The sequence below is a fragment of the Poecilia latipinna genome, unplaced genomic scaffold (assembly GCF_001443285.1).
Source record: "Poecilia latipinna isolate Pla-1442-1.1 unplaced genomic scaffold, P_latipinna-1.0 Scaffold1835, whole genome shotgun sequence".
NCBI classification, from domain to species: Eukaryota; Metazoa; Chordata; class Actinopteri; order Cyprinodontiformes; family Poeciliidae; genus Poecilia; species Poecilia latipinna.
The window spans coordinates 26,087-52,637 of NW_015114451.1; the positions used below are offsets into that span (position 1 = coordinate 26,087).

The 26,551-nt window shown below is 36.6% G+C and overlaps 4 protein-coding genes and 2 long non-coding RNA genes across 6 annotated transcripts; 3 read left to right on the forward strand and 3 right to left on the reverse strand.

Moving 5' to 3' along the window:
• The first annotated feature begins 4 nt into the window (after nucleotides 1-4).
• LOC106934627 (uncharacterized) lies at nucleotides 5-1,863 on the forward strand. Its single transcript, XR_001421733.1, has 3 exons — nucleotides 5-104; nucleotides 1,501-1,688; nucleotides 1,771-1,863. It is a non-coding gene; the product is annotated as an uncharacterized LOC106934627 (long non-coding RNA).
• Nucleotides 1,864-6,195: 4,332 nt separating this feature from the next.
• On the forward strand, nucleotides 6,196-8,631 carry LOC106934623 (cell number regulator 5-like). The gene is made up of 4 exons (XM_015014643.1): nucleotides 6,196-6,272; nucleotides 7,021-7,156; nucleotides 7,247-7,434; nucleotides 7,507-8,631. Exons 2-4 carry the CDS (start codon nucleotides 7,090-7,092, stop codon nucleotides 7,888-7,890), a joined length of 639 nt encoding a protein of 212 aa, XP_014870129.1. The 5' UTR covers nucleotides 6,196-6,272; nucleotides 7,021-7,089; the 3' UTR covers nucleotides 7,891-8,631.
• On the reverse strand, nucleotides 8,621-26,411 carry LOC106934628 (uncharacterized). The gene is made up of 3 exons (XR_001421734.1): nucleotides 26,033-26,411; nucleotides 14,801-14,804; nucleotides 8,621-8,634 (listed from the first exon to the last, which is right to left on the reverse strand). It is a non-coding gene; the product is annotated as an uncharacterized LOC106934628 (long non-coding RNA).
• ttc4 (tetratricopeptide repeat domain 4) lies at nucleotides 9,426-14,101 on the reverse strand. Its single transcript, XM_015014638.1, has 10 exons — nucleotides 13,809-14,101; nucleotides 13,604-13,721; nucleotides 13,356-13,517; nucleotides 12,957-13,034; nucleotides 12,689-12,813; nucleotides 12,514-12,600; nucleotides 11,419-11,660; nucleotides 10,653-10,737; nucleotides 10,309-10,391; nucleotides 9,426-9,855 (listed from the first exon to the last, which is right to left on the reverse strand). Exons 1-10 carry the CDS (start codon nucleotides 13,917-13,919, stop codon nucleotides 9,756-9,758), a joined length of 1,191 nt encoding a protein of 396 aa, XP_014870124.1. The 5' UTR covers nucleotides 13,920-14,101; the 3' UTR covers nucleotides 9,426-9,755.
• On the reverse strand, nucleotides 14,617-18,208 carry pars2 (prolyl-tRNA synthetase 2, mitochondrial). Its single transcript, XM_015014636.1, has 4 exons — nucleotides 18,066-18,208; nucleotides 16,724-17,047; nucleotides 15,778-16,023; nucleotides 14,617-15,688 (listed from the first exon to the last, which is right to left on the reverse strand). The coding sequence occupies exons 1-4, from the start codon at nucleotides 18,099-18,101 to the stop codon at nucleotides 14,807-14,809; spliced, it is 1,488 nt and encodes a 495-aa protein (XP_014870122.1). The 5' UTR covers nucleotides 18,102-18,208; the 3' UTR covers nucleotides 14,617-14,806.
• On the forward strand, nucleotides 21,498-22,989 carry insl5a (insulin-like 5a). The gene is made up of 2 exons (XM_015014645.1): nucleotides 21,498-21,806; nucleotides 22,431-22,989. Exons 1-2 carry the CDS (start codon nucleotides 21,527-21,529, stop codon nucleotides 22,571-22,573), a joined length of 423 nt encoding a protein of 140 aa, XP_014870131.1. The 5' UTR covers nucleotides 21,498-21,526; the 3' UTR covers nucleotides 22,574-22,989.
• Nucleotides 26,412-26,551: the final 140 nt, after the last annotated feature.

The window sequence follows — 26,551 nt, forward strand, 5'->3', positions numbered from 1 at the left end:
TTTGCAGCATATTTTGTGAGCGCCCCGGCAAAGCAAACTTTACTGTAACTCAGGCACTTGTTGTTATCTTCCGGAAGAGAAAGAAAGATTTCCCACAAAAACAGGTAAAAAGTTTTACTTATGTACAGTTAGACAGTGTTTTGTACATACATTTCTATATGAATGCAGGTAAACATTGTTACATTTTCTAGACTGTAAAGATGAATTACTGTAGCTTTTTCTAATTTTATTCTTTTAGATGTATCACTAGTATTTCAAATTATTCAATTATTTACTTTTATTTTGTATCACTGTCTGTCAGAAGGTCAGCAAAAACGCAGAAGTTATCATTAGATAGTAGAGGTACAGAGATAAAGTAATTCTGTGAATAGTTTTAAAAATGTATTTAAAAAATATGTCTTAATTATCATCTCTCTTTACATTTACTTTAAAATGAAGATAAGAAGTGACACGGAGAGAAAATATGACACAGTAACTTAAAGTGAAAGTTTATTTAAGATGATTGCAATTATTCTACTTAGGGAGTGTTGGCGAATTTTAGAAAATGTCTTCTGCTTCTTTGTTTGTAAAATCCAAAAAGGTATTTAGTCTGCCTGTTCCAGCTGTAGCCACATTCATGTGAGGCTCATTATATTTTCACTGTACTGGTTTAGATAAGAATGGAAAACTCCCTCATTTTCAATGTTTCAAGGTTTTAAAGGTTTTTGTTAACAAGTTAGACATGTTGGTTCCCAGAAACTTTGTGATAACGCAAGTATAAGTAGGTAGAGACTCTGCCCAGTTAGAACCGATCAGACTGAGCAGATCAGACTGAACCGACTCTGGATATGTCTGTTTGCTGTTCTCATTCTTCCAAGAATAAGCTGGTGTTTGAATGAAAATCACTGATTTCGGATGTAACTAATCATGACAGTACATTAAGGGAAACTCCTTTTGCTTTTACTTCATTTAAATCTTTTCTAATATTGATAACAAAAATTGTTTTAATTTCACATCACTTTGACTTGGGCCAATATTTAGATTTTAAATTTAAAAAATAACAAAACAAGCACAATTAGATGGACAATGCCCTGCAGCAACGCAGCTTTAAACTCTTGATAAGATTGTGGTTGAAAAGCAACAAAACAAGTGTTTTGGTTTCTAAAGTCATTTTACTTCATGATGTCGTTGTGCATTGAATGTCTGTTGCTTTGTTTGATCATTTTATTAAAGGTTTTAACCAAAACTCCCATGTTATTTTAATTACCTCGTGTGACTCAATGGTCAGTCAATTTTTCAAACTGAAAACAAACTTGGACAATGTAGCTCGGCTATTTTCATAAAACGTTTTTACTATATGAGTGTGCCCAGGGAAAACTGAAGATTTAAAAAGATTATGTATAACACTTTGAGCTGCTTTTAGTATGAAAGTGCTTTATAACATGTACAAGACTTTTTTTTTTTCAAGTTTTAAATTTGAAACAATAAGCCTTCCATGCTGTATGTTTGTGTGTTCTCCAGGTTGCCATGGTTTCTGGTGATCCCTCTCCATAGCCTGCCCTGGTTTAGCGTCAGTTAAAGGGAACAACTGTCTGCCTTTATGTAACATTCTGACTCCTGCTGCATGTACAGCCTGTGGGATTCCTCTGCTTATTCCCCCTGCTACATAGTCTAAGAGAGCTTCCATTCCTAACAAACACGGAATAATGGTATGACAAATTTACACTCACATGAACTCATTTTGAAATGAAAGTGCAATGTTATAAAACATTTCAATGGTTTTGTTTTCAGGCTTCCCTCTGTCAAGACATATGTACTTTCTGGTGCTCCTGCTGTCAGACGGAACGTGAACAAAAGAATCAAACTCCTGTCATGGCAGGGCAACAACCGCAAACTGTGGTCAATGTGCAGGCTAATCCTGTCATGACGGCTAATCAAAACCCAGTTATGTTTCACAACTCTCCCCAAAACCCTCCTTGGTTTCAAAGCCCTCTTCAACATTCTGGTGGTAATCAAAACCCTCAGAATCCTGCTGGGTATCAAAACCCTCCTCCAAATCCTATTGGGTTTGAAACTCATCATCAAAGTCCTCCTGAGTATCAAAACCTTTGTCAAAGTCCTGTTGGGTATCAAAACTCTCCTCAATGTCCTACGGAGCCCCATGCTTATAATTCCTAACAACATCAGAGCAAACTTGTAAATAATGTAATCTGCTCAGATCAGCCATGATCATGATGGTGTATAATGGGATTCTTTACTCTATCCAAAAATTAATTTGACTGTCAACACAAAAAGTGTTGCGCTTGAGTTGTTTGAGTTCATGTGTATATTTACATTATTATAACCATTGTATAACTACTTCATTAATTTGAATTGGGAAATGTTACAGAAGAAAAAAGTAGATCTAAACACACATCAATCACAAAAAAAAAGAAATAAAAAATGAGTGACTGGACCTTATTGTTTGCCTCTAATTTATTCTGAAATGCTGTTTTATACAATTTACTAGGAGTTATGAGGCTAACTGCTATTTTTTATCATTTTCACCAAATGCCTTTGTTTATGCATAAATGCATCTCTTTCAATGATTAAAATATAAAAATGTAAAAAAAGTGAAATTCATATGATGCAACTTTATTACACAGTGGCATATTTGTTTTTCTCGTGATTTCTATATTTATGTCTTACAGCTAATGAAATTCAGGTTTTAGAAAACTGCATTACATCAGTGCATGATTTCATTTTTCACTGGGGTTTGATGCCTGTCCAAGTTGTTTAAACTACCTGGAGCTGGTTTGATTACCATGATATCTTTGTGTTTGACCACCGAACTGGCACAACCTAAACCTTACAGAAAATCTGTGGAGCATTAACCAAGCAGAAGATGAAAGACATGAGATCAAAATATGCAAATGAACTAAAATGGGCTATTAAAACAACATGAACTTTCTTATTGTTGATCGTGCTTTTAAGCGAGACAAACAGATAAATCCTGTTGTGAAGTCCAATTTTTTTCTAAGAGAAATATCTAAGGTGAAGTCTTACCTCCCAACAAAATACCTTGAAAAAAATTATGCGGTTATTACCTCGCTGTTGGAACATTATGATGGCCTTATAGAGAGGTCTACAAGGGAAACAAACAAAATCAGAAACGCATGCTGTTTGTATTAATAAAACTACCTGGGATACCTACGTGTAACATTTACATCCTCACATAACTAACTTACAACCAAAGCTTAAACACTCATAACTCATTAACTGAAATTACAAAGCAAACACTGCAGGGATCTTGTGCCAAAAGTGTCAGTTTAATTGTTGCGCAGTTCTAAACTAAAGAGTGCACTTACCAATGTTCGCCACTAGATGTCTTAATACAAACGAAACGTCTCTTGGTGCCGCAGCTCACTTCTACGGAATCCCCCAGGGGACATGGGGAATTTTTTTTTCTTTTGCGAGGGAACGCAAAAGTTTTGCGAGGGAACGCAAAAGAAAAAAAAATTCCCCATGTCCCCTGGGGGGCTCCGTAGTAAACTTCCTTTCTAACATGTAGTAAGCAAAAAAATATTTTTACATTACAGCTCTACCCTAATCAAATCAGAATATTCAAGTTTACATTTTAGGTCCAAAGTTCTCCATTGAATTTCTTACTTTTGTCCTCCTCACTAAAACAAACATCATCACCTCCTTGCTAATTCTCTGCACTTCCTGATCCATTATCTGTCCCAGATCTGTTCTCCTCTCTGCCATTTCCTCATTCATGTGAAAGCAATTTTAAAGCTATTTTAACTATTTCATTCTCTCTGCTAGCATTGCTATTACTGCAAATGGTTTAAGATTTACTTTAAGTGCCTTCAAGTACTTGAACAAAAACTACTATCAAGGTAGTTGCAGTGTTTCTACAGTGTTATAGGAGTATTTAGTGTGTGGTTTCATTGACGCTGAAAAAAAAACAGGTAATAATGGGATTATGAAAAGATAGTTAAAATAAACAGCATGACAAAGACAGAAAATTAAAATGCAAAAGATGCTTTACAATTCTATACAATTTAACTGTCTTTTATTATAGATGCCTTGCTATGTTAAGCAGCCAACATGATCTGCGTGAGAAGTCCATGTTGTTACTCTTTAAATTTCTAAAGTTGACAAATAGCTGATAGGTATGCAAACAATCAGGAAGCAACTAATCTGTTTAAACTTTCCACTGTAAGATTTTAACTCCTGGTTGTTTTATTTTATGTTCTGCAAACATGTTGAGCCATCTTGTTCTAAATGTAGCCATACTAAGTTAGAACAAGAACAAAAAGGATGGGCAGCAAATCATGGATTCATTTTCCATAGTTTGACAAAGTGAAAATTCTTACTTTGAAGTCTGTTTTTTAAGTGTGTTTGTTCCTGGTGCACTTGAAGTTTCCTGAAACAATTGGTGCAAATATTCAGTAAGTGAAGTCTATACTTGTAAGTGATATACATATAGATATATTTTCAAGAGCTATAACTGATAGGTCTTAAGAAACTGCTAATTAATTTACACCAGCCAGTAGATCGTAGTATCTCAATATATATCTTTACCAGCAGATACCAACTGTGAAACAATAATCGGCTGAAACAGGATAGGTAATACAACATATCACAGTTTTAGAGAGACAAAAACATGATGACAGAAATGATATCAACTTGTATTTTTTCTAAATAGTCATTTAGTGAGTTGTTCCTGGTCACACAAAGTCATAATTCAGTTAGTGGTTGAACTTTAGAATAGGATTGCAGAAACTTCACTATATGCATAAAAGTCTTGGCCCCTTGACTGCTTTTAAGATGGCAAGACTTGTGAGAGTCAATTTTTTATTTTTTAAATTTAAAACAATAGGCCTTACAATCACCTAAGACCATTTGACTGCTCTGTATCTCTATGTCTGTGTGTTCTCCAGGCTGCTATGACTCCTGGAGTTGCCCTTGCCTTGCCTGCACTGTTCCAGGAATATTTCGAAAGAACTGTCTGCCTTTATGTGACATTCTGACTCCTGCTGCATGTATGGGGTTAAGGTAAGGGTTAGGGTTCTAAACTTTTTATACTATTATAAAAAGTTTCTATGCTTTTGGCGCTCCCTTTGCAAAGGGAACGCCGAAGGGTGTGTGCTTTCTGATGCTAGATGCATCATGAACAAAAGGATCAAACTCCTGTTGTGGGGCAGCAACTGCAACCTCAAACTGTGGTCAATGTGCAGACTAATCCTGTCATGATGACTAATCAAAACTCTTCTCTACTTTCTGTTGGTGTTCAAAACCCTGCACAACACCCTGCTCAAAGACCGGCTCAAAAGCCTCCACAAAGCCTTGTGTTGTGTATGTGTCGTAATTCTCCTGGCTCAAGCAAACCAGTGATGTATGAAATTAGATCAGTGTAATTTCAAATCTGTTGCTTCTTAAATTTGTACCTGCTGTAAACATCCTCTACGTAAGAAAATGAAAGTGAACTTTCCCATTATATAAGAGATCAATACAGAGTCTAGGTTTGCCCTTTCCTTTAATCAGTATGTGTTTATGCATCGGGTGGTAATAAAATAAATCCCTAATTGGGTCAGGATAAGGAGTCCAGATAATGCTTCTGACTGAGGCAAACCAGTGAAGAATAGCTGTACTTTCAAATCTGCTAATAAATATTTCATTTTTATTTGAATGGTTCCAGTGTTTGCATCTGTGTGGCATATAGATCATTCAAGCGGTAAAGAACTCACATCTTAACCTGAAACAGATCATTAAAGTGGTTTCCCTTTTTTTAACAATTAATGCAAGTGTAAATATAAGAAAGGAGTTGCCCTGAAAATGGAATAAGTCAAACACTCTATATCCTAAAACTTACAAGATTTCAAATTCTGCTAAATATCAGTGTTTCCTTCCAGGTGCTCTCTGAACTAACTGTGAAACATATTTGCTTTCATTTGTCAGCTGACTATGACCCCTTCATAGTCAGTCTATGAAAGAGACTACGACTCTTTTTATTCTTTGTCATCCCATTTTAAGAGCTTTGTGCCACATTGGCTCGGGACATGGAGCCTTTTTATAAATTGCTTTTTTCAAACTGCTGATTGAATCCTCCTTCAGCAAACAAAGAAAGCAGAGTTTTATTTAGAGTGTCTCTAGGCTCCCAGGATACAGTCAAAAGGGAGGATGTGTGCTTTCATATCAAATTACAAAATGGAATATTTGTGTTCCCAAAGCAAAGCAAAGCTTACTGTAAACCACACATTCACTCATAACTACAGAGAAGTAATGGAGGTCTCCAACAAGAGCAGGTAAAAAATATTCAGTATTCATAGTTAAAAGATTATTTTCATATATTTCAATGTTATCACGCAAATATTGTTACATCTATAAGATAGTGTAAATGAAATACTTGCTGGCTGTTTATCATCTATTTATTGTAGATAAATATCCAGCAAATGCTACTATAAGTTTTTAACTCCTGGTTATTAATGAGTGAATCCTCAGCAAACTTATTTAAGCTATCTTACGGTGTAAAATTAGGGAGCACACATTCGTAAAGGACTCTTTTGTCCATAGTTTGTCCAAGTCTCACCACCAGGAAGTCTTTTTTTTTTTCTTAAATTGATGTTTTCTAGCTTGAGTTTGGAGCTTTCCATGGATATTAGATACACACCTTCAGTAAGTGAAACTTAAACTTTACAAATCTAGACTTGTTAGTGATATGTACAAAATGCACATAGAGATGTATTATAAGGGGTTTAACAGATGGCTCTTAAACTGCAGCAATGTCTTCCTGCAATGGATCCATCATTACATTACAGATAGAGAGGCACAGATTTGACCACATTGTCTTTGCCAGCAGTCAGACTGTGAAAGAATAATCAGCTGAAATAGGACAAGTAGAATGATGTACCACTGCGATATAGACAATGGATTTTTGTATCATAACAGAAATGCTATCAGCTTGGATTTCTGCTACATAGTCAACTGTTACTAAAAAAAAACAAACAAAAAAAACTAGGTTTTTATGTTTTGTGGTATCGTGTTGTTTTGCAGAAAACTTGATTGAGTCTCTCCTGGTCACAGAAGGTCATAATTCAGTTTGTGGCTGAACTTCAGGGTAGGATGTCAGAAACTCCCCCAAAAGCCTGGAAAAGTGGTCTGTTTGACTGCTTTGAAGACGTAAATACTTGTAAGAGTTGTTTTCTTTGAAATTAAATGACCTAAGTCTTCTAAAGAGCTAAGTCAACCTCATTGCTCTGTATATCTCTGTGATCTCCAGGCTGCTATGGCTTCTGGTGCTGCCCTTTCCTTGCCTGCACTGTTTCAAGAAGATTTGGAGAGAACTACTGTTTGCCTTTATGTGACATGGTAACTCCTGCTATGCTTGTGGCCTGTGGAGTTCCTCTGTTTGTCCCCCCTGCAGGGTTGTCTTTGAGGGCTTCCATTCGTAACAAACATGGATTAAAGGTATGTGGTAATTTACGCTCACCTGAATTTATTTTGAAGTGAGGGTGCAATGTTATATGTGTTTGCTTTCAGGGTTCCCTCTGTGAAGACATACTTGCTTCCTGTTGCTGTGTCTGGTGCTCCTGGTGTCAGATGCATCGTGAGCTAAAGGAGCACACTCCTGTTGTTGTCGTGATGCAGCAGCCCCAGACGCCGCAGCCCCCAACTGTGATCAACGTGCAGGCTAATCCTGTAATGACGGTTAATCAAAACTCTGCTTCACCTCCTGGTGGTTTTCAAAACCTTGGTCAAGGCCCTGTTGGGTTTCAAAACTCTCCCCAAAGCCCACCTTGGTTTCAGAATCCTCCTCAATATCCTGGTGGGTTTCAAAACTCTCAAACTCCTGTTAGTTTTCCAAACCCTGCTCAAAGTCTCACAGGACTTCAAAACAAAAACAATCTTGATTTTAAAGAATAAAATAACAGTACAAATCTGTCAAAAGTTAAATTCTTCAGACCAGTACTGACAGTCAAGTCAATGCTTCCCATTAAAATAAAATGTTAAATGTGGCCTTGAAGTTCATATGCATATTTTCTTAGAAACATTTTGACTAATTCCTTCATTTCAAATAAATAAATAAAAAAACACAACCCCAATAGCATACCTAATAAGTGACTAATACATTTCCTTTAATTGCAATTAGGGGCCTCCGTTTATATTGTTTATAGTGATACATTTTTGTAAGAGGTTTTGATTTACCATAATTACAATAAATTCTAATTTATGTTTAAAACTCCTAAAAACTATCCGTAATGTCAGGATTATTAGTTTTACTATTTTCTACATTTTGTTCAAGAAATAATAGATTTAAAAAATAGAATTAAATTCAGTTTCTGTTTGCAGATTAGTGATACTAATCACTAATCTCATGTTTTTCAAAGGAAGTGTTTGTGTGGCTGCTCTTCTTGTGCCATACAATCTCATCCATACATTTACCTAAAGTAGTAATAGTTAGCGTCACATTCATTATTACAATATTAGACTACCATAAAACTTTAAGTCCATATCGCCCAGCCTTAATGTCAAACAGTCATTCTTTCACATTTATTCAGTCATAAGAGTTAAATTCATATGATGTAGCTTTATACAGGGGCATATTTGTGTTTTTACAGCTCATTTTCACATTTGACTTACAGCTAATGAAATTGAATTTTTAGAAAACTAGATTACATAAAAATGTGATTTCATTTAAGCAGGGCTTGATGCTGAACCACATTGCTAAAAATACAAGTAACTGGGTTTATGATTACATTACTGTGGGACTGTAAAACCAGGGAGAACCAGCTTTGAAGGATGTCCATAAACAAATAAACATTTTCCTAGAATGTTTCACATGAATGTGTGTTGGTGGTAAATATAACATTAACTGTTAGGGAGGGAGATATGTAAATCAACAATTCTGGGAGTTGGGCAGACAGCATAACTAAAGATGCAACTATTTTAATAACCGGTTATTCTATTGATTATTCTGGTGATTAGTGGGATAATAAAATGTGTACATTCTGCAGATTTGTCATTTAGCATTTTTTATACAACATTATAAGATGCAAATAAGCAAATAAGTTAAATTGAACCAGGTAAAGTTAAAACTGGGCCACCTGAGAAGTCCTGGATTGAACAGATTTACAAATAAATAAGGTTTTTTTAGTCTTAAATGCAAATGTATATATTATTGTACAATTCTGACTTAATTACTGATATGAATGTGTTCTTTCAGTGAAGGGCCTTTTTTGAGCCAGTTAACAATTACTTCAATATTCTAGTCATCACAATTAATCAAATGATATTTTTTTGCCTTAATCTCAAAAATGATCTTAGCAAAGCAACTGTTACCAGTAAACTATGTAGGAAGGGTCTGATCTTTGAAACCCAAAGTTTCTAGACCTTCATCTTAGACTTGCCATTTTATTTGCATTAAAGAATTTTCTTACTACATATTAAAGCTATGAAGGTGTCATCAGAAGGGCATGCAGTATTTATTTCCAGAAAATATGGAGAATCAACACTCATTTTTACAAAGTTACATTTGAATGAACCACATGATTTCATAGATGGGATCAAAATAGAGATGTAGAGAGGCATGTTCAGAAAAATCAAAAGAAGACATCACAATCATAATAACCTGCACATATCAACTATCAAGCATGTTGACAGTAATGAAGTTTTGCCAAGAGATCCTGTTTCATTAACAAGGTCAAAGCAGACGGTTGTCGTTTAATTGTAGTCTTCAAAACAAAGGCGCTCAGGTCAGTCCTCTACTTTTTCATATTATGTGTTCGTGCCTACAATCCATGGATTTTCTTTTCAGACAAAAACTGCTTGCAGAATGGTGAGTCTTTTACTAAAACCATGAAGCTTGGGGTGCCTGCCTTCACAAAAAACCTGTTAAAGGAACAGATTTAACAATTAATGCAGTATGCAAGAAATGATTTCCTCTCAAAATAAACCAACTTGCTGCTATGCATTACACCTAGTTTCCATTTTATTTTTGAAGGTTCTTCACCTCAAAACTCAAACACCACCACTCAAATATATTTAACGACCGTAGAAAATAGTTAGTATGTAATCTAACTGATTTACACTCCTTATAAAATGGCAAAAAAGTTCAATTTCTAACAAGAGAAAGCACTAAAATAACTCAGAATGTTGATAGTTTTATATTCACTAATGCAGAACTGACAATATAGATTGCTTAAATTGGTTATTAGGAAACATAAAAACTTACATTTTCATCAGAAATACAAAAAAAAACCTCATTGAATGTTCAATAACTCTCTGTAATAACAACAACCAACAATCATACCAATAAACCAAGAAACATAATTAAAAAATTACCTCTTATGCTGCAATGTTTTTAAAAGTGACATTTCTGGATCAACTTGGTAGAGAGTCTCCTTCTCCTCATCTTCAAAATACAGCTGGAAAACAAAGTTAGACGCTACATAAAAATTACATTTTATCTCTAACTGCAGCAAGACACAAATTCCAAACGAGCTTTTCAAACTTTTGGTGTTATTACACCTGTTGACATAGTTCACAGAGTACACAAACCGTTCTGTTGGAGGAAATACAACAAAATAATTCACACGTGATGAGAAAAGAAACTATTTTAAATAACAAAACAGAACAAAAAATTGGTTTAGTTTATTCAGAAGCTTCACTTTTGCAGAGGTACAAACCTGCAGGTTTTGTGGGTGGTATTTTCTGTCTGTGTCCCAAGGTGGAAGCTCTTCCCCAAACATGACACAAAGATGATCTGTAAAGCTAATCCAAAAAAGACAAAGATTCAAAGCAGATCTGCAAGACAACATTTTTATGCAATAAAGTGGAATTAAGTGGCATATTGTTTACTAATGGTTGTCATAAAAACTAAACATTTTCTTTACAATGAAGTGGTTAAAAGCAAAAGTTGGCTAAACAGCGCCCCCATGTGGTGGTTAAAGTTGTTTGTGACCAACAAAATCCTGAATATTCTGTTAACCTGCAGCAAAATGAATGCATGTGTATTTATTATAAATCCAATAAACTTCTACCAATCCTTCACATGCTGAAGTGTAAGACACAGAAAATGAAGGAGCTAAGTGTGTTAACAATAGATGACTCAAAGGAATCACTCTCACAAAGTGTGAGAATTCATCATTTACCCTTTCAAATACAAAAGCAGAATAAAAACAAGACCGTGCAAAACACAGCTGGTTCCAAGTTGCTAAATGTTCACAATGTTGTCAGATTATTGAGGAAACGTCTTTCCATTTTTAAGACCTTTTTAGCACACAGCTGTGTGTATTTATTTGAATCTTGGAAATGATTGCAGCTCTTGTGTGAAGGTCTCAGATGTTGACAGGACATCTGCAACTTGAAACTGAGGTAAACATTTTAGGAGGACAATAACCATAAACATTAATTATGGGTAAATTAAGGACATACATTCCCCAGTTACTTTACCTGTTGTTCTCACAGAAGGCTGAGATGAAATCGCTCTGTTGATCCTCGGGGTAGAGGAACAGAACCGGCCAGTGTAAGGAGCCCTGCTCATCCAGGAAGACCTGAGCCCCTGTGACCTCCACAGGGGTCAGGCTGTCCAGGCTCAGCTGTGCTATTCTTGCTGATGGGCGTTCATCCTCATCCTCACTGTCTGAACCTTCAGGTCGTGACCTTTTTGGCTGGAGAAGCTTGATGCCTCTTTCCTGTGTAGGAAGTAAATAAGAAAAATCATCTTTAAAATAAACTTGACTTAGATGGGGTGACAGAAGAGCAGTGGTCACCAGTAAACCTGCTCACGTTGGTTCTAGACCGTCTTAAAATAAGAACGTGATGCAGATATTTCAGTCATCAGGCTCCTCTCATTTGGAAAAAGGTCCCAGTTTTTCAGTCTACTTTTCTGTCTACTTTTAAAGTGAGGTTTAAAACTTTCCTCTTTGCCAAAGCTTATAGTTAGATTGGCTTCGGTCATCCTGAGTCAATCCAACGTGATAACTGGTGATATACTGACCAACTTTTCTCGCTCTGCTACTTTCTCCTACTACTCTCCAATTATGCATCACCTTAATACTCCTTCTGTTATTTCTCTTCGCAGAAAGTACACTAGGTCTCAAACAGAAGACCCTTTGACTAATTTGAATAACCTAGGATTCACTGCATTGGTTGATCAAACTACAAAATTTTATTGTAAATTTTACATGTCCATTTTAATTTCAAGCTTTAAATGATTTAATAGTAGTAGTAGGCTTAGTACACCATTGTGCATTAAGCCTAAGAGTTGAGTGTCAGAGAAAAATAAACAAAAAATACATAATAATTGTACAAAAAAAGCATTATAAGTCTACAAAAAGGCACATTAAACCAAATATTAGTGGAGGATCAAACTGAAATGTGGAGAGTTGACATTTATCTATATGATTGAACTGATTAAACATTTCTGAATACATTTTTGATTTATTTTTGTAAAGTGCCTTGAGATGACATTTGATGTGAATCAGCAATGAATAAAGAAAACTAAACTTAATTCAAACGTAATCTATTCAAAGCTAAAATGCTTACCTTTATAGCACCCAGAAGGGCCTCCTTCTCACCATGCAGCTTCTTTTCTTTTGCCTTGGCTTTCCTGGCATCTCTCTCTGCTGCTCTCTAAGGCAACACAGAAATAAAAACACATTCATTCATTTGCTGCAACCCTCATGAAACCCAACTCAAGCAACATGATCTCTTGAATTACTTTATGCTTATCTGCAGATGCTCTCAGCTCCATCAGTTTGTTGTCAGTCGGGTAGGACTTCAGTCCCTCATCACACCACTGGATGGCGCCTGAAAAGTTACGCAACTCCACGCAGCATTGAGCACCTGCAGAACACCAAAAACTGTCATACCCAATTCTATTTTTTGCATTGTTATATGCAGGATATAAAAATGTCTTCTATATTCTGGCGTAGCTGTATGATCTAATTGTATGGACAGTCAAGAGTAACACAAATTGTACTACATACCTCTGATCAATGCTTTGAGATGGTCTGGTTTGATCTTCTTTGCAGCTGCAGCGTCATTCAGTGCAGAACGCATGTTACCTGTGGGAAACAAGTTTGCATACTTCTTTTTAGACATCCTACATCTGACAGTCATAGGATGTTTGAAGACAAATATGCATTTAATTGTAAATTTTACATGTCCATTTTAATTTCAAGCTTTAAATGATTTAATAGTAGTAGTAGGCTTAGTACACCATTGTGCATTAAGCCTAAGAGTTGAGTGTCAGAGAAAAATAAACAAAAAATACATAATAATTGTACAAAAAAAGCATTATAAGTCTACAAAAAGGCACATTAAACCAAATATTAGTGGAGTTGTAGCATTATAAACTTTGACAGATAGGATATATCTTTTTTTACCCAGGTGGAAGTGTGAAGCTGCTCGGTTTGTCAGTAGCACAGCGTTCAGCTCCTGATCCTCACATTTCTTGTTCAAAGCGGCTGTATAGGCCACTACTGCATATTTGTAGTTTTTTTCCTTGAAAAATGCATTTCCTTCATCTTTCAGACTCTTTGCTTGCTCTGAAACAACACAGACCTCATACTTTTAAACCTACTGCACTTGAAAACACTTTGCGTGTGTGACACAAACGTGAGGTTTTACTTACCTTCAGGAGATCTATCCTCATTATGGATTATAGATTGGAGACAGGCTAGCTCAGGGTATTTCTTAGGGTCGATCTCTTCTGGGGCTGTTTTCATGAACATGGGGATTTTATTGAACTCCTGCAAATCAAATTTAAACACAGTGACTAAATACGGATTAAAAATGACTTTCCATTAAAAGATAAGAGACCTGACTGCCATTCTTACCTCCTCCCAGTTATTGTCAGTGAAAGCATTTTTATACCTCTGCGATTTGAATTTGTCCATGAACGCGTCCATACCGTCGTCGCTGTCATCCTGCACATCTGTTGACGCCATTTAAGCTCAAAAGATTATAAACTAGTTTTCTGTTTCGCTCAATGTTCTAATATGCAAGAATATTATTAGTTTACTAAAACAGAGCCTTCTGCTCTACCACTGTACAATTTTGAAGCTGCCTTGTTTATGCATGTGTTCACATGGTGCTACGTCAACTATTATCCGGACAGCAACGCAATGCCGATACATTAGTTCCGATGGCAGAGCGGATATCATCTGATGAATTAATACTTTGAAGAATGTGGAAAAAAATGCATGTATAATTTATAATCGCACATTTAATGATGATGTTGATGCTCTTTGAAATCCTTCGACCAAAAGTATCTTTGCACATAGTGAAATAAAGTCAGCCTCGGTCTTGTTTGACCAGGTAGCCTTCTCCCGCATAATAGGATACAGCATTATGCAGTTTCATTTGGCCACAAATGAAACTGCAACATCTTATTGCTTTTTTCATTAACTTTCGTCGATTTGATTTCTTCAGCAATCAGACTACTTTGATCCTTTCAATCAAATATTGAATGTTTATTTTAATTCAGATAAACACAAAAATAATTATTTTTTTAAGTAATTTTTGTGGCCTTTGAGTACTTCCAACTTGGCAATTTTGCCCCACGTGGCTCATTTATTTTATTGCCTTATGTACTGTTTTTTTGGTAGTAACAGTAAGTTAAATAATTTAAAACAAGGAAAGGCATATTTTTACATTAATTTTATTGTTATAATCAAATGCATTCAAATATTCCCATCTATAACGAAGCTAGTTTTAACAGCAAGTTTCATCCAGTGTTGATATTAAAGGCTTTGATATCTGTAGCAACTAAAAAAAAAGAAGAAAAATACAAAAACTTTGAACATTTAGTTCAACCCAGTTTGAAGACTTTTCTCTATACAGTCTCCACAGTCCCCAGTAAATCTAGCAGTCCATCCTTACTGAGAAACATTGTCTCACCAGTCTGCTGACATATCACCTCAAACTTTGGTATTTCCTCCAGAGCCGCTTGTCCCACAACAACCACGTATGGGTAGCCCAGTCTGCCAGCATCCTTAAGTCTCTTTCCAATGGTCATCTGTGTGCGATCGTCGAAAACAACTTCACCTCTCAAATGTGGCAAAAACTGTCCCAGATTGTGGACCAGCTCCTCTGCCATGGTTGCTGCCTCGTCCACTTTGCTACCCTTCTTAGGGGGTAAAACACAAACCTGGTATGGGGCAATAAGACCAGGCCAGCGGATCCCCTCCTCTGCTGACATCACTTCAATGGCCGCAGCGAGAATGCGAGTCACTCCAAGACCATAGCAGCCCATCTCAGCAACAGCAGGTTTGTTTTGGTGATTACTAAAAGTGGCATTGAAAATATGGGAGTACTTTTTACCCAGATAAAATGTGTGACCTACTTCTATTCCCTTCGACTCTACCAGTGTGCCAGTGCTGCACTGCGGACAGTCTGTTCTATCTGGAGACAAAGTCTCCATGTTAGCAGCAAATGAGCAGGTCCCACAGACTAGAAGCCGGTCCTCACCAATATCTGCGGGCAATTGGAACTCGTGGGACAGCGTGCCACCGATGTTTCCAGTGTCCGCCTGCACTTGAACGCAACGTAGACCCAACCTAGCAAAGAGCCGAGCGTACGCCTCGCAGACGGATTCGTACGTCTCATGAGCGGCTTCCTCACTCACATCAAACGAGTACATGTCCTTCATGTAAAACTCCCTCCCTCGCAGGAGACCAAACCTCGGCTTCGGTTCATCTCTGAACTTGCGGGTGATCTAGTATTTGGAAATAGAAATCAAAATTAAAAAAATAAAAAAGCAGCTTTACACAACAAACCCAAAACAGCTACACACTGAATGCTTACTTGGTAAAGAAGTAAAGGGAGTTGTCTGTAGGAGAGGGTCGTCTGGTGAGCGACGAGAGTTGTTACGGCCTCCTCATGTGTGGGACCCAAGCAATAGTCTGCACCGTGACGGTCCTTCAAGCGGAACAGCTCCTTTCCCATCAGATCCCAGCGCTCACTGGTTTTCCAGAGATCAGCTGAGCACAAACTGGGCATGTCTAACTTCTGTCCACCGATCGCCTGCATTTCCTGGTCAATCACCCTTATCTGTTGATTTAACACCACAGTTTTATATATACATAATAGAAGTGAAAAAAACTTTTTCTAATATCCATTTAGGATTTAGTATCCATATACAGGTAGAAACAAGAACACTAGGGAGAAACCATGCATTTCCATAAAAAAAAGTTTCTTAACATTACAAATCAGGATGTTAAGATCACAGCTCTGAGTTTTGTAAAATCAAGACAGAAATTGATTTACTGCAAGACTTTCCTTAGTTTTTGTGAGAAGTTTGTAGGGAAGTAAAATGGATTAATGTAAGAAGAAAGGACTCCTGAAGTTAATTTTTTACAATCTGGAAGCTTGATGTTTATTTAAGCAACTGCTTTTGTTTCAACTTTTTGATTTCCCCCCCCCAAAAAACAAATGTTATGAACCCGCAAAAAGGCTAATTCTACCTTCATCCATCCACCCATTTTCTTACACCCTTTTACCTAGTGGGGTCTGGATGGGGTGCTGCTGCCCGTCTCCAGTGAGACAGCTAATTCAACCTTTTATTTTTTATTTAATTATTTCATTTTCCTTTTTTTATTCTCCGGAAAACATTTACTAGAAATTAAACGTTAAAATGATGTTGTAACCTGTTGAGTGGTGTCGGGTACTTTGACATCCGACACCATTCAGGTGTCAGGTGTCAAAGCAGTTTAAAAACACGTAATTCACCATCTCAATAGTAAAAACCTACCAGTTTTTCCATCGAGCGGACAGTGGAGGGAAGGTAGTAGTAGCACCCCGGATTCGACGGATGGATGAGCCCTGCTTGCTGCATTAGCTTCTGGCTCTTACAGGTCATCTCACCCGGCAACCGGCTTTCCTGCCCCACATCTCGCAGGTTGGAAGGCTGGTAGAGACGAGACACCAGCAGAGGAGGTCTGACGTGTCTGGAGTGACTGACGTCTGCATGCTCAGGCTGACCAGAGTGCGTTCTCTTATGAAGAATAAAAGGTCTGTGGAGATTGTGAAAGCCTCTCTTCCAAATCTGACGTACTGCTGGCTCCATCATACAATGCTATTTCAGACAAAAAAAGAACTTATAGCGAAAATGAATAAACAATTTGAGTTGTATTATTTTCATCATGTTTTGTTCTTTTCATATTTTAGTCAGAATACAAAGAAGAGAATATTAGAAATTGAAAATATATACATATGTACTTTCACAACAAATGTTTTAGAAGAATTGTTCATAACCCATTACTAGTTTGTAGTGAGGAAATGTGAATATTTGACTCCAGTAAACAATATCGAGTTCATAAAAGTTATTTTGGTCTCATCAGGGATCATGAGCTGACATATTTTATAGAGATCAAATGGCCCTAATGGAATCAGTACAAAAATATCCAAAATGTATGTAGAATGTAACGCAAAGTTTTCACCTTGCATACTACTAAATTATTGGAAATTTTACACGAAATACCAGAATATTTATGAACACAAATCTCCAAAATTCGAAAAAAAACAACAAAAAAACAACAAAAAAACAAAAAACAAATAAATTTCATGCCAAAGTAAGCACATTGGTACGAAATGCTGTCTGCAGGTAAAAAATGGCAAAAAGGGGAAATGACAAGACCAGATTAAAACAAAATGATTCTTAACGACCACCTTGACTATTTTGAGGTGATGTATTGTGGAGCAGGTACGAAACCACTAAACTACAAGTGTACAAAACATTGAGCTGCAAAATAACTAATTGCTACGCGGTGTAAGGACATTAAGGGTACGAACTGAAAGTATGAATGGAGGAAATGGCAACGTAAAGGCAAAAATGGGGTAAGAATTGGCGAAATGCCCCATACTTTTTTCTAATATGGATTGCATGCTTAAAATGATATTTGAAATCACAACAGTGATGCTGCAGAAAATCATAGAAACGTATGGTCACCCATCTTGCAGGTGATCCGTCAGAGAAATCAGAGCTCTATTTTATATTTCTTTACATCCAAGTAGCAACTTAGCAAGACAAAAATTTTGCTACTCTAAAGAGCTTAAAAATCTTCAGAAGCACAAGAACAGAAAGCACAACTCACCTTCAGACAGATACTCCGCGTTAAATCTAAGAACATTAGAAAATAAGAGACATTTCTACAGCATGAGTCCAAAAACAGGACAGTCCCTGTCAGTACGCCCTTCTGCCTTTTTCTGTCTACTTCCTTCTCACACACACCAACATCGCCACCTAGAGGCTTGGAGAACTACAGGCAGAATAACAGGTTGGGATTCAACGAGCTTTCAAATCGTGAACACATGTTACATAAAAAAAAATCTGGGCTTTTCTGCTTTGTCAGGAAATGTTTATTTTACTTAGATATTTGATAAAATAATGTTTTTCAGAATGTGAAAAGGATGTGTGACTACAAAAGCAGCAGGATCCTGCTACTTGACTTACTTCAAGATTTTAGAGTATTTTCACTTATTATGCAGAGCTGTGTATGTCTGTGGTTACTTCTGAATAATATTTAACCTCCATGAAAATGAGAGACATTCTGCAATGTTCTCTGAGGTGTTTAAAGATGGATTTTCTTTTTTATTCCAACCCTGTTTTGGCCCAGAACGTTTTCTCTGAAATGTCCAGTGTGTCCACCTTGTCTTCAAAAATACATATTCTCTAACAAACCAAGACCTCCAAGACTATGAATTAATATTGAAACTAAATTTAACAGTGGCTAACTTTTAGTGCAGATGGCATAAGTATCCATAATGACAAGGATGGTAATTTTTCAATGAAAAAAAAGAAAACAAACAGGCATGAGAACAGATCCAGAATACACAGACTAGAACAATGAACCAACTACAGCATAAAGAATTTGGCATGGATGGAAGGGACAATAAATAACAGAAGGATCTGGTGATGGACTGAAAAAATGACAAGCATTTAGCAATTGGGAAGGTGAGTGAGTGACATGAGAACCAGGTGTTTTAATAGAACTTAGTCCAGCTGGGAGTGAACCTGGAAAAAGGGAGGAAAATGACCAAAAATACAAGAAAATGAACACAAAAGGGTCTAACAGAATCAAAAATAGATCAGTCTACTTAAGCAACTCATTGTTTGACTGTGAAATTCCAATAACTCTTACATGAACGCAGTTAATGGATTTGGATTGACCTTGGGAAATAACTGGTGACCATTATAATGCTCGACTCTGAAGGCTTTCTTATGACAGAAAATCCACATCTGAGAATCAAACAATTAACATATACAAATAAAACAAATTGCATTGTTTTTAATTTCCACTGTTTTTAATTTCATATACTTTTCAGACCTGCTGTAAAACTGGTAAACGGTTATCAGCAGTTCTGGTAAAATATCTGAAGCTCCGTTCTTGAACGCTGCTAAACCTTCACATACAATCTTTTTTCTTGTTGACATTATGCCATTCTACAGTCTGAGTTAATGCACTTTTACTGACTTTACAGCACGGTATGTCCGCCATTTTAAACCATTATTCCTCCCACACAAGCACTGGACAGCCGGCTGACGTGGCAGAGCTTAGTGTCTCTCTCTGGCTCCATTTCTCCTCCAGGTGAACTCTGTGAAAGTCATCTTACTGCCTGAGAGTTTCAGAAAAAAGATACTCAAGTTAATGTCCTTCTGAGCCAATTAGGTTTGTGTCTGTTCCATCCATTTGCTCTGCATCTCTCTCTGAAAGATTTTGTTCGAGGACAAAACAGGCGACTGAATGTCTTGGTGAGATATGAACAATCCCATTAGGACAGATGTTATCTCCAAACTTTACATTGTCATGTTTTGTCTTAAACTGATCAGCAGCAGTAAGGCAAGCTTAAAGATTTTGACAATCACAATGACTTAAAGTGACCTTTATACCAAATTGTACTAGAAACCACATAAAGTTGCTTTTCCTTATAATGACAGTTTAGCTCCACCGCGAACATCAGATGTGGATTTTTAGGATAACAGGGAGGTCACACCTGTCTTTTGCATCACTTTATTGGCTTACCATTAACTAAAGGTCAAGATTAAGTGAAGTTTGTTTCCAACAGGCAACCTGCAATAACTGTTGGAGTAGTATTTTCAGTTGAGTTTAGTTTAGTTGTATAGCAGAATTTCACAGCAAAAGTAATCTCAAGTCAGACTTAAAGTGACCTTTATACCATTTTATGAAAGAAAAAAGTTTAATTAATGTCCCGTTAGATATAAATCAGTTGTTTAGAGGTCAATCCAATTCATTCTGATCCAGCCATTTATTCAGAATTAATTCTGTTTACATACAGTTCAAGGCAATCAAACTGGCAAATTCAGTAATTTATAAAATGCAGATTCACAAAAAGTGATAAGAAAGTACAGTTAATCTCATAGACTATTTGAATTTGCAGCAGATCCTTATCTTGAGCAAGCACGTGGTGACAGTGGAAAGGGAGCCTTCCCTTTTAACAAGAGTTAGGGTTAACATAGTATGAGCGAACATCTGGACACCTAGTTTGGAGAACAAAACTCAAACACAGGAAAACCCAAAAACACTTTTGATGGGAAAGAAAAGTACACTGGTAAAATTTCTGTCAGTGGCTTTGTCCATGAAAAATAGAAACATTGCTACAGATTACAGAAGGAAATGGCAGCATTAGCTGGGTGAATAACTTCATCCAGGAAGTAGACAGAGTCAAACACTGACCCAGGAAAATTTCTAAAGACAGAGACATTCAACAAGAGTCCTCAATTTTCATGATTGATCTAGTAAAATGATTTTTTTATGAGCACTCAGGATGTTTCTTTATTCAATTTCCTGCCAAACAGGGGATATGCATATGCAACTATTGACCAAAAGTTGAATTAATTTTATCTGTGAAAATTCCTATTTTCAGATGAGACTTATTGGCTCAAGATTTGGTAAAGCTTATTGTAACTCCTACAGTAATGATAACAACTACCGCTAGGATAAACAACGGAAAATCTGAACTGTGTCAATGTTTAAATATAACGTGTTTTTAAGCAAAATATATTTTTTTTCAGGAAGGTCCTAAGTGGGACCTGAACTAATGATCGAGACAGAGATGTCACACCAAGTATCTTATCTCTCCATCATCCACACCATAATGACTCCATGATGAATTGTAAACATTGATTTTTTCCTCTTATGAGACCAAAACAGCTGTAAAGGGAAAGACAACCTGGCCATCAGAGAGTTATAAAGACAGAAAACACCTGTTTGACTCCAGGAGGGAATTGCTTGGGTTCCTATGATTGGCCAGTGTTGCGAAGGTTAGTGCAATTTCGGCCTTAAATTAGGTAATTCAAGGGAGCCTGACGAGACTGCAGATCATTTAAGCAGAAGGTCGTAAAAGGCTGGAAGTTGTAAGCCTGTTTCAGATGGCGGAAAGTGGTGATCATGAAGATAACCGGAAACATAAAGAGTATGCATGCATGTGTATATGTGTCACTGGGATGGGCTAAGGGCAAGTTGGAATGGGGGGGGTGGAGAGATGATGAGGTCATTGGATGATCAGGTGGATGGTATATAACGAACAAGGATGAATGCGGACGATCGCTGAAGGAGTTGCAGGCTGCGAGAGACTCCTGAAGGACTCAAGGAAGAAAAAGAAAACAGCACAGCATCTACGGGGGGTTTGGAAGTCATCCAGTATGCGTCTGCTGGCGGTTTTGGCTCTGCTCTTCTGCATAGTGGTGTGTGCGGACCAGGCAAGAGCAGAAATGCAGGCAGTGAAGCTGTGTGGTCGGGAGTTTCTGAGGGCTGTGGTCTACACCTGTGGAGGCTCCCGTTGGAGGAGATTCTTCAGTGAGCCAGACATGGGCGGTGAGAGCTTTAGCTTTCATGACAAACTAATGTTTTATCTTGCTATGAATCAACTCCATTTTATGCAGAATATTTTCTTAAAAATTACCGTCTATGCCATAGAAATAGTTGGATGTTACTTGTCTGGGAATGATACAAAATGTATTCCTGATGAGTAAGTTAGTAGGTTTATTGCATGTGGAAATATATTCTTTTTCAGCTCTCTTTACGGCTTTGTGTTATAGTATTAATTGGGCTGTGGGTGTGATGGGAGACAGGTGTCTCCCCACAGTGGCATATTCAACTCTATTATGCCAGAAAAGGTCATATGTCAGATGAGTAGGCGGCTGATCCCCATGACAGTCCTTCTCTTACTGTCTTGTCAGACAAATCTGGTTAGAGCATCAATCAGGGTAATTACAAGAAGGAAACTGACACTGTCCAAGATAAATAGCAGTCATTTAGGATGTCCTTTCATTGAGAATATGAATATAAATTACATAGAACATTTATGAAAACAGTTGCTTGTTATTTACACTCTTGAAAATATTTAAATAAAGACGTAATTAATGTTTTCCAGATGGTTCAGTTTTATTGTCAGGTTGGTTCTCATTCTGCATCCTCTTCTCTGTTCCGTCGCTCCAGGTCTGCCTGCAGGGGAGCAGAACAGCTTGGAAAACCTTAGCATCCCGGGATCTAACTGGAGCAAACGGGACATAAACAACATCCTGACAAACTTGTGCTGTCAGGTGGGCTGCAGGAAAAGCGAACTCACCTACTTGTGCTGATGACTATTTGGCCTTTTATTTTTACTCTCAGTGACCAAAATAACTGCCTTGTCTCCCATCTTGCCTTAAAACCTAAATTTCACTCTGACGTCTAATATTATGATCGTCTAATATTATGTGGTGCATCTGTGAATTTTTGTGTGAATTTGAGCTCAATATCCGTATCAATAAATACATGACTGAATATATTTTAAATAGAACTTGTATTAGAGCTTAGGGGTGTATTAATTGCAGATCAATTAAGACAGCCACCTAAAACCTGACATTTGGTCAGGTCTGAGATGGCTGATATGCAAGACCCATATGTGCAGAATAAAATAACTGTGGTGCAAGTTTGCATAGCTTCCAATTCTGCTTTTATGTGTAACACTTATGTTTTAAATTGTTATAAGAAAAATAAATGTTCTTGCAAATGCTTTTAGGTGTGGTACTTTAGTCATTGCAATCATTTCTATGAAAGGAGACTATTTTTACGTAATATCATCAGCTAAAAACAATTTTTTAATGCTTGAAAATTAAGTGAGAAAAGACACTGAATTAAAAGTCAGGTCAAATTTCAGTCTGATATTCTCTTGGGGTTACCAGCCCAATAAACAAGCAACGCTATTTACCTTTCCCAACTTCTAGCAGGTGGAAAGTAGTGTGTCATCTTCAATTCAAAGGTTGAACTTTTCAAAGTGAAACTAAGCAAGGATAACTGGGAATGGTGTAAATAGGTATGGATAGCTTGAACTGCAGAGTTACTGTCATGATTCTTTTAGAATTACTTTGAAATGGAAATTACTTTAGCTCAGGCTTCAGACGTTCTTGATTACAATTAGACTATATAATGAGATCAATCCAATACCAGGCAATCCAACTGGGCAGTAAAGCCAAATATTAGAATACACTGTGTAAAAATACTATATTTTTTCTTTCTCTTTGAAAATGAATCAGACTAAACCTTTACCGTTTCAGATCAGTGAGGTTTGACTAATTATTTGTATTTCCTAAAACCCAGAATAATGACAGTGAGAAGTTTATAGAAAGCCCAATTATATGGTTTTAAATAATTTGGTAAAGCCCAGAAGATGAGCTCATTGTTTTTTAAAGTTTCCCAAAGAATAATTTATAGCTCTAAAAGTAATTGGAGGCACATCAGTGGATGTATTTTAAAGCTACAACTCATACACATTGCCTTCTTGTTTGACATATTAAAACAAAAAGAAATGTATCAAGCTATAAACAGAGTATCTCCACAAGTCTGATTCATCTTTGGGTACAGTTTGCAGGCCTTGAGAGGCTCAATTCATCTGTTCAAATAACTGAAAATGTTATGTTAGAAAATGTATTATTTAACTCCAGGACAAACGCGAAAGGCCTTGTGAAGCTGTTGCTGAGTTTGATATGACGGTGTTACTCAAACTGAAACGAGTTTTGTCAGAACCTCAGATGACAGCTGGCTCAGAAAAGAATTGCTCTGAAAGTAATGCAAAAAGACAAATTACAAAAGCAACCAGAGACATATTTTTTTTTTATTTTAGAGTTGTGTTCTATAGTCTGATAAAACAGAAATTGAAATGTTTGATTGTAACGAGCATCTATGCTGAGAAAATCCATGTAAAATTCAGAATTTAAACCAAAAAAGATCTAAATTATTCTGGCATTAGAATAAAACAAAAAAAAACAAAACAAAAAACTGAAGGCAAGTCCAACTGACCTAAAACAGCAAACAGGTCGTCTAATTTAAAACAGTGAGAAAAAATATACACAGTGTTAACAAATATTTGTTTTAAACTCTTCATTTCAATTTAATACTAGTAATAATAGAGGTTCAGTGACATTTAAAAGGTCAAACTGACAACAAAGCCTCCAGGACAACAAGAATTAATGCCTGAATTTGGTCTCTAAAACAAAATCAACTGGATAAAATCTGAAATTTTCAAAATAACATGAACATTACTTTGAGTGAAATTAGATTTAAATTTGCAATACCTGTTTTTCTGCAGAGTCTTCAGGGAGAAAGAGATAATTCAACAAAGACACAAAGTGACACAAAAACAAGCATCCAGTTATACTTTTTATTGGTTTTGGAAAGAAGCAAACTAATTTTCTCAGTTTATCTTAGCGTTGTTATGTTCTGTACAAACAGCTTGCACATGAGTTTGAGGTTAACTGCACAGAACCAAAAAGAAGCATCCCGGCTTCTCACAAACAAAAAAGCCACTCCCTGCTCTCTTTTCAACATAACCCAAGGTAAGTGACACTCAGCACAACATGTCATTTCAGTACTACCTCTCACCATAGATGCCTCACTTTTTACTGCATGCTCTGCATGCAATAACTACAGGCAGAAAAATTCATCACTGGGATGAAGAGCAGGAAATTGCTCGCATATTTCGATTTTATTTTTCAAATTTCATTTAAACCAATTAAAGATTTTGGTTGTGTCTTTCAAGCTGATAAAAAGCTTAAGCTACTGAGTAATGATCATTTAAAATGCTTACATGATTAGTGTTGCATATTGTGGACATTGGCAGATAATGCTGTAGTGACTGTTGCACTGACAATCTCACAATTCGTACAAAAGATAACAGAATCCTGTTGGACATGGTATCTATTCAACATAAAAGCTGTTATTATCAGATGAAGGTTTCACTGGAAGCTAAATGGCACCAATCAGTCATCTTACTTCAAAATTCATCTTCTATGTTCCCTTATATTGGATCTGCACACAAGAACATAAAACATCCGTTTGAATTTAATTGTGCAGCCCAGCTCTTCAGTCACTAAATATATTTACAATGCAAACTATATCCAGTCAAAGTACTTCATAAGTCAAAATTATTAGATTTACAGATTTGTTTCCCCCTCTAGAGTTAGTCACGAGACTGTGATTGGTTACATTTAGCAGAATGCAGACAAACAGTACACCACATACAGTTTTCAGTTCCACTTCATACACAGACTTTGTTCTTCATATTTCAGAGCATTCAGGAAGTTGAACATAATCAGCACAGTGTTGTTGTTCTCACATTAAACAATAATATATTTTTCTGCATTTTAAAAATATTCATCTTATTATCGTCAACACAGGACTGACTGTCCGGGGTACACACAGACACACACACACACACACAGACACACTCACACCCACACACACAAAATACAAAAACAGAACAAAAATAGAATTTTGGTCTACTTAACCTTGCTTCACACCCTCATTCAAATCAAGTCATCTCACAGAGACCATTACATATATGAAAATTAAAGCCATGAATTCAAGCGCTGGCATGATCAACTGGGTGTGCTGCATAAGGTTTAGTCTGGGAGTTAGTTACCATTGAAATAACTGGTATCAGGTGAAAAGTATAACTGGTAAAAACCAAAGGCTAGTAGTATCTAGTAGTACTTTTATTTACTGGATTAAAGTTTCTCTTTTACTCAGAGGGCAGAGGAAACAAGCTGGTCCCAGTAAACTTATTTGCAGGTGTTCATGTTATATTTGAAAGAAACTGCTTGACATTTTGGGTTTGTTAATACTGCCATCCATTTGCCTTGGAAGTTGGATGTTGAGTGCATTCAATTTGAAAGCAAAAATCTACAACTGCAAATTTTTAATTCTGGTATATGAATGGCAGCCATATTGGATTTACACCCTGGGTAGCCCCTGAAGCTGGGAACTCCAGCTTCAGGGGCTGCTCTTTAAACATAGGATTTACCACAATTTTCTTGCTAGCTTATCTTAGCATAAAGACTGTAATCAGGGGGAAACAGCAAATGTAGCTATATTCAAAAGTGAACAAATCTCAGGTCTCACGAGGCTGTAGGGAGGTAAGAGTAACCAATGCTGATGCTAATGAATGCTTGCTAACAGTTTTTGACTGTTATTAGAAAAAATATGCAATATTTTTTGCATCTGAGTAATCTATTTCATAATCAATTAGTAAGACATGTGAAATAAAAGGGAACCTTGTGATTTTCTACAGCTATTTGGAA

Excerpts from the sequence above, each read along its gene's own strand:
- LOC106934623 (XM_015014643.1), top strand. The coding sequence starts at position 7,090 with ATGTCAGAAACTCCCCCAAAAGCCTGGAAAAGTGGTCTGTTTGACTGC. Across the intron at positions 7,157-7,246 it reads CTTTGAAGACGTAAATACTT|GCTGCTATGGCTTCTGGTGC; the intron begins GTAAGAGTTGTT and ends TGTGATCTCCAG. Across the intron at positions 7,435-7,506 it reads GTAACAAACATGGATTAAAG|GGTTCCCTCTGTGAAGACAT; the intron begins GTATGTGGTAAT and ends GTTTGCTTTCAG.
- ttc4 (XM_015014638.1), bottom strand. The coding sequence starts at position 13,919 with ATGGCGTCAACAGATGTGCAGGATGACAGCGACGACGGTATGGACGCG. Across the intron at positions 11,661-12,513 it reads CCCTTCTGGGTGCTATAAAG|GAAAGAGGCATCAAGCTTCT; the intron begins GTAAGCATTTTA and ends CTTCCTACACAG. Across the intron at positions 10,392-10,652 it reads ACCACCCACAAAACCTGCAG|CTGTATTTTGAAGATGAGGA; the intron begins GTTTGTACCTCT and ends TTTGTTTTCCAG.
- pars2 (XM_015014636.1), bottom strand. The coding sequence starts at position 18,101 with ATGTTCTTAGATTTAACGCGGAGTATCTGTCTGAAG. Across the intron at positions 17,048-18,065 it reads CGCGGAGTATCTGTCTGAAG|CATTGTATGATGGAGCCAGC; the intron begins GTGAGTTGTGCT and ends TGTCTGAAATAG. Across the intron at positions 15,689-15,777 it reads TCCCTTTACTTCTTTACCAA|ATCACCCGCAAGTTCAGAGA; the intron begins GTAAGCATTCAG and ends TCCAAATACTAG.
- insl5a (XM_015014645.1), top strand. The coding sequence starts at position 21,527 with ATGCGGACGATCGCTGAAGGAGTTGCAGGCTGCGAGAGACTCCTGAAG. Across the intron at positions 21,807-22,430 it reads CAGTGAGCCAGACATGGGCG|GTCTGCCTGCAGGGGAGCAG; the intron begins GTGAGAGCTTTA and ends CCGTCGCTCCAG.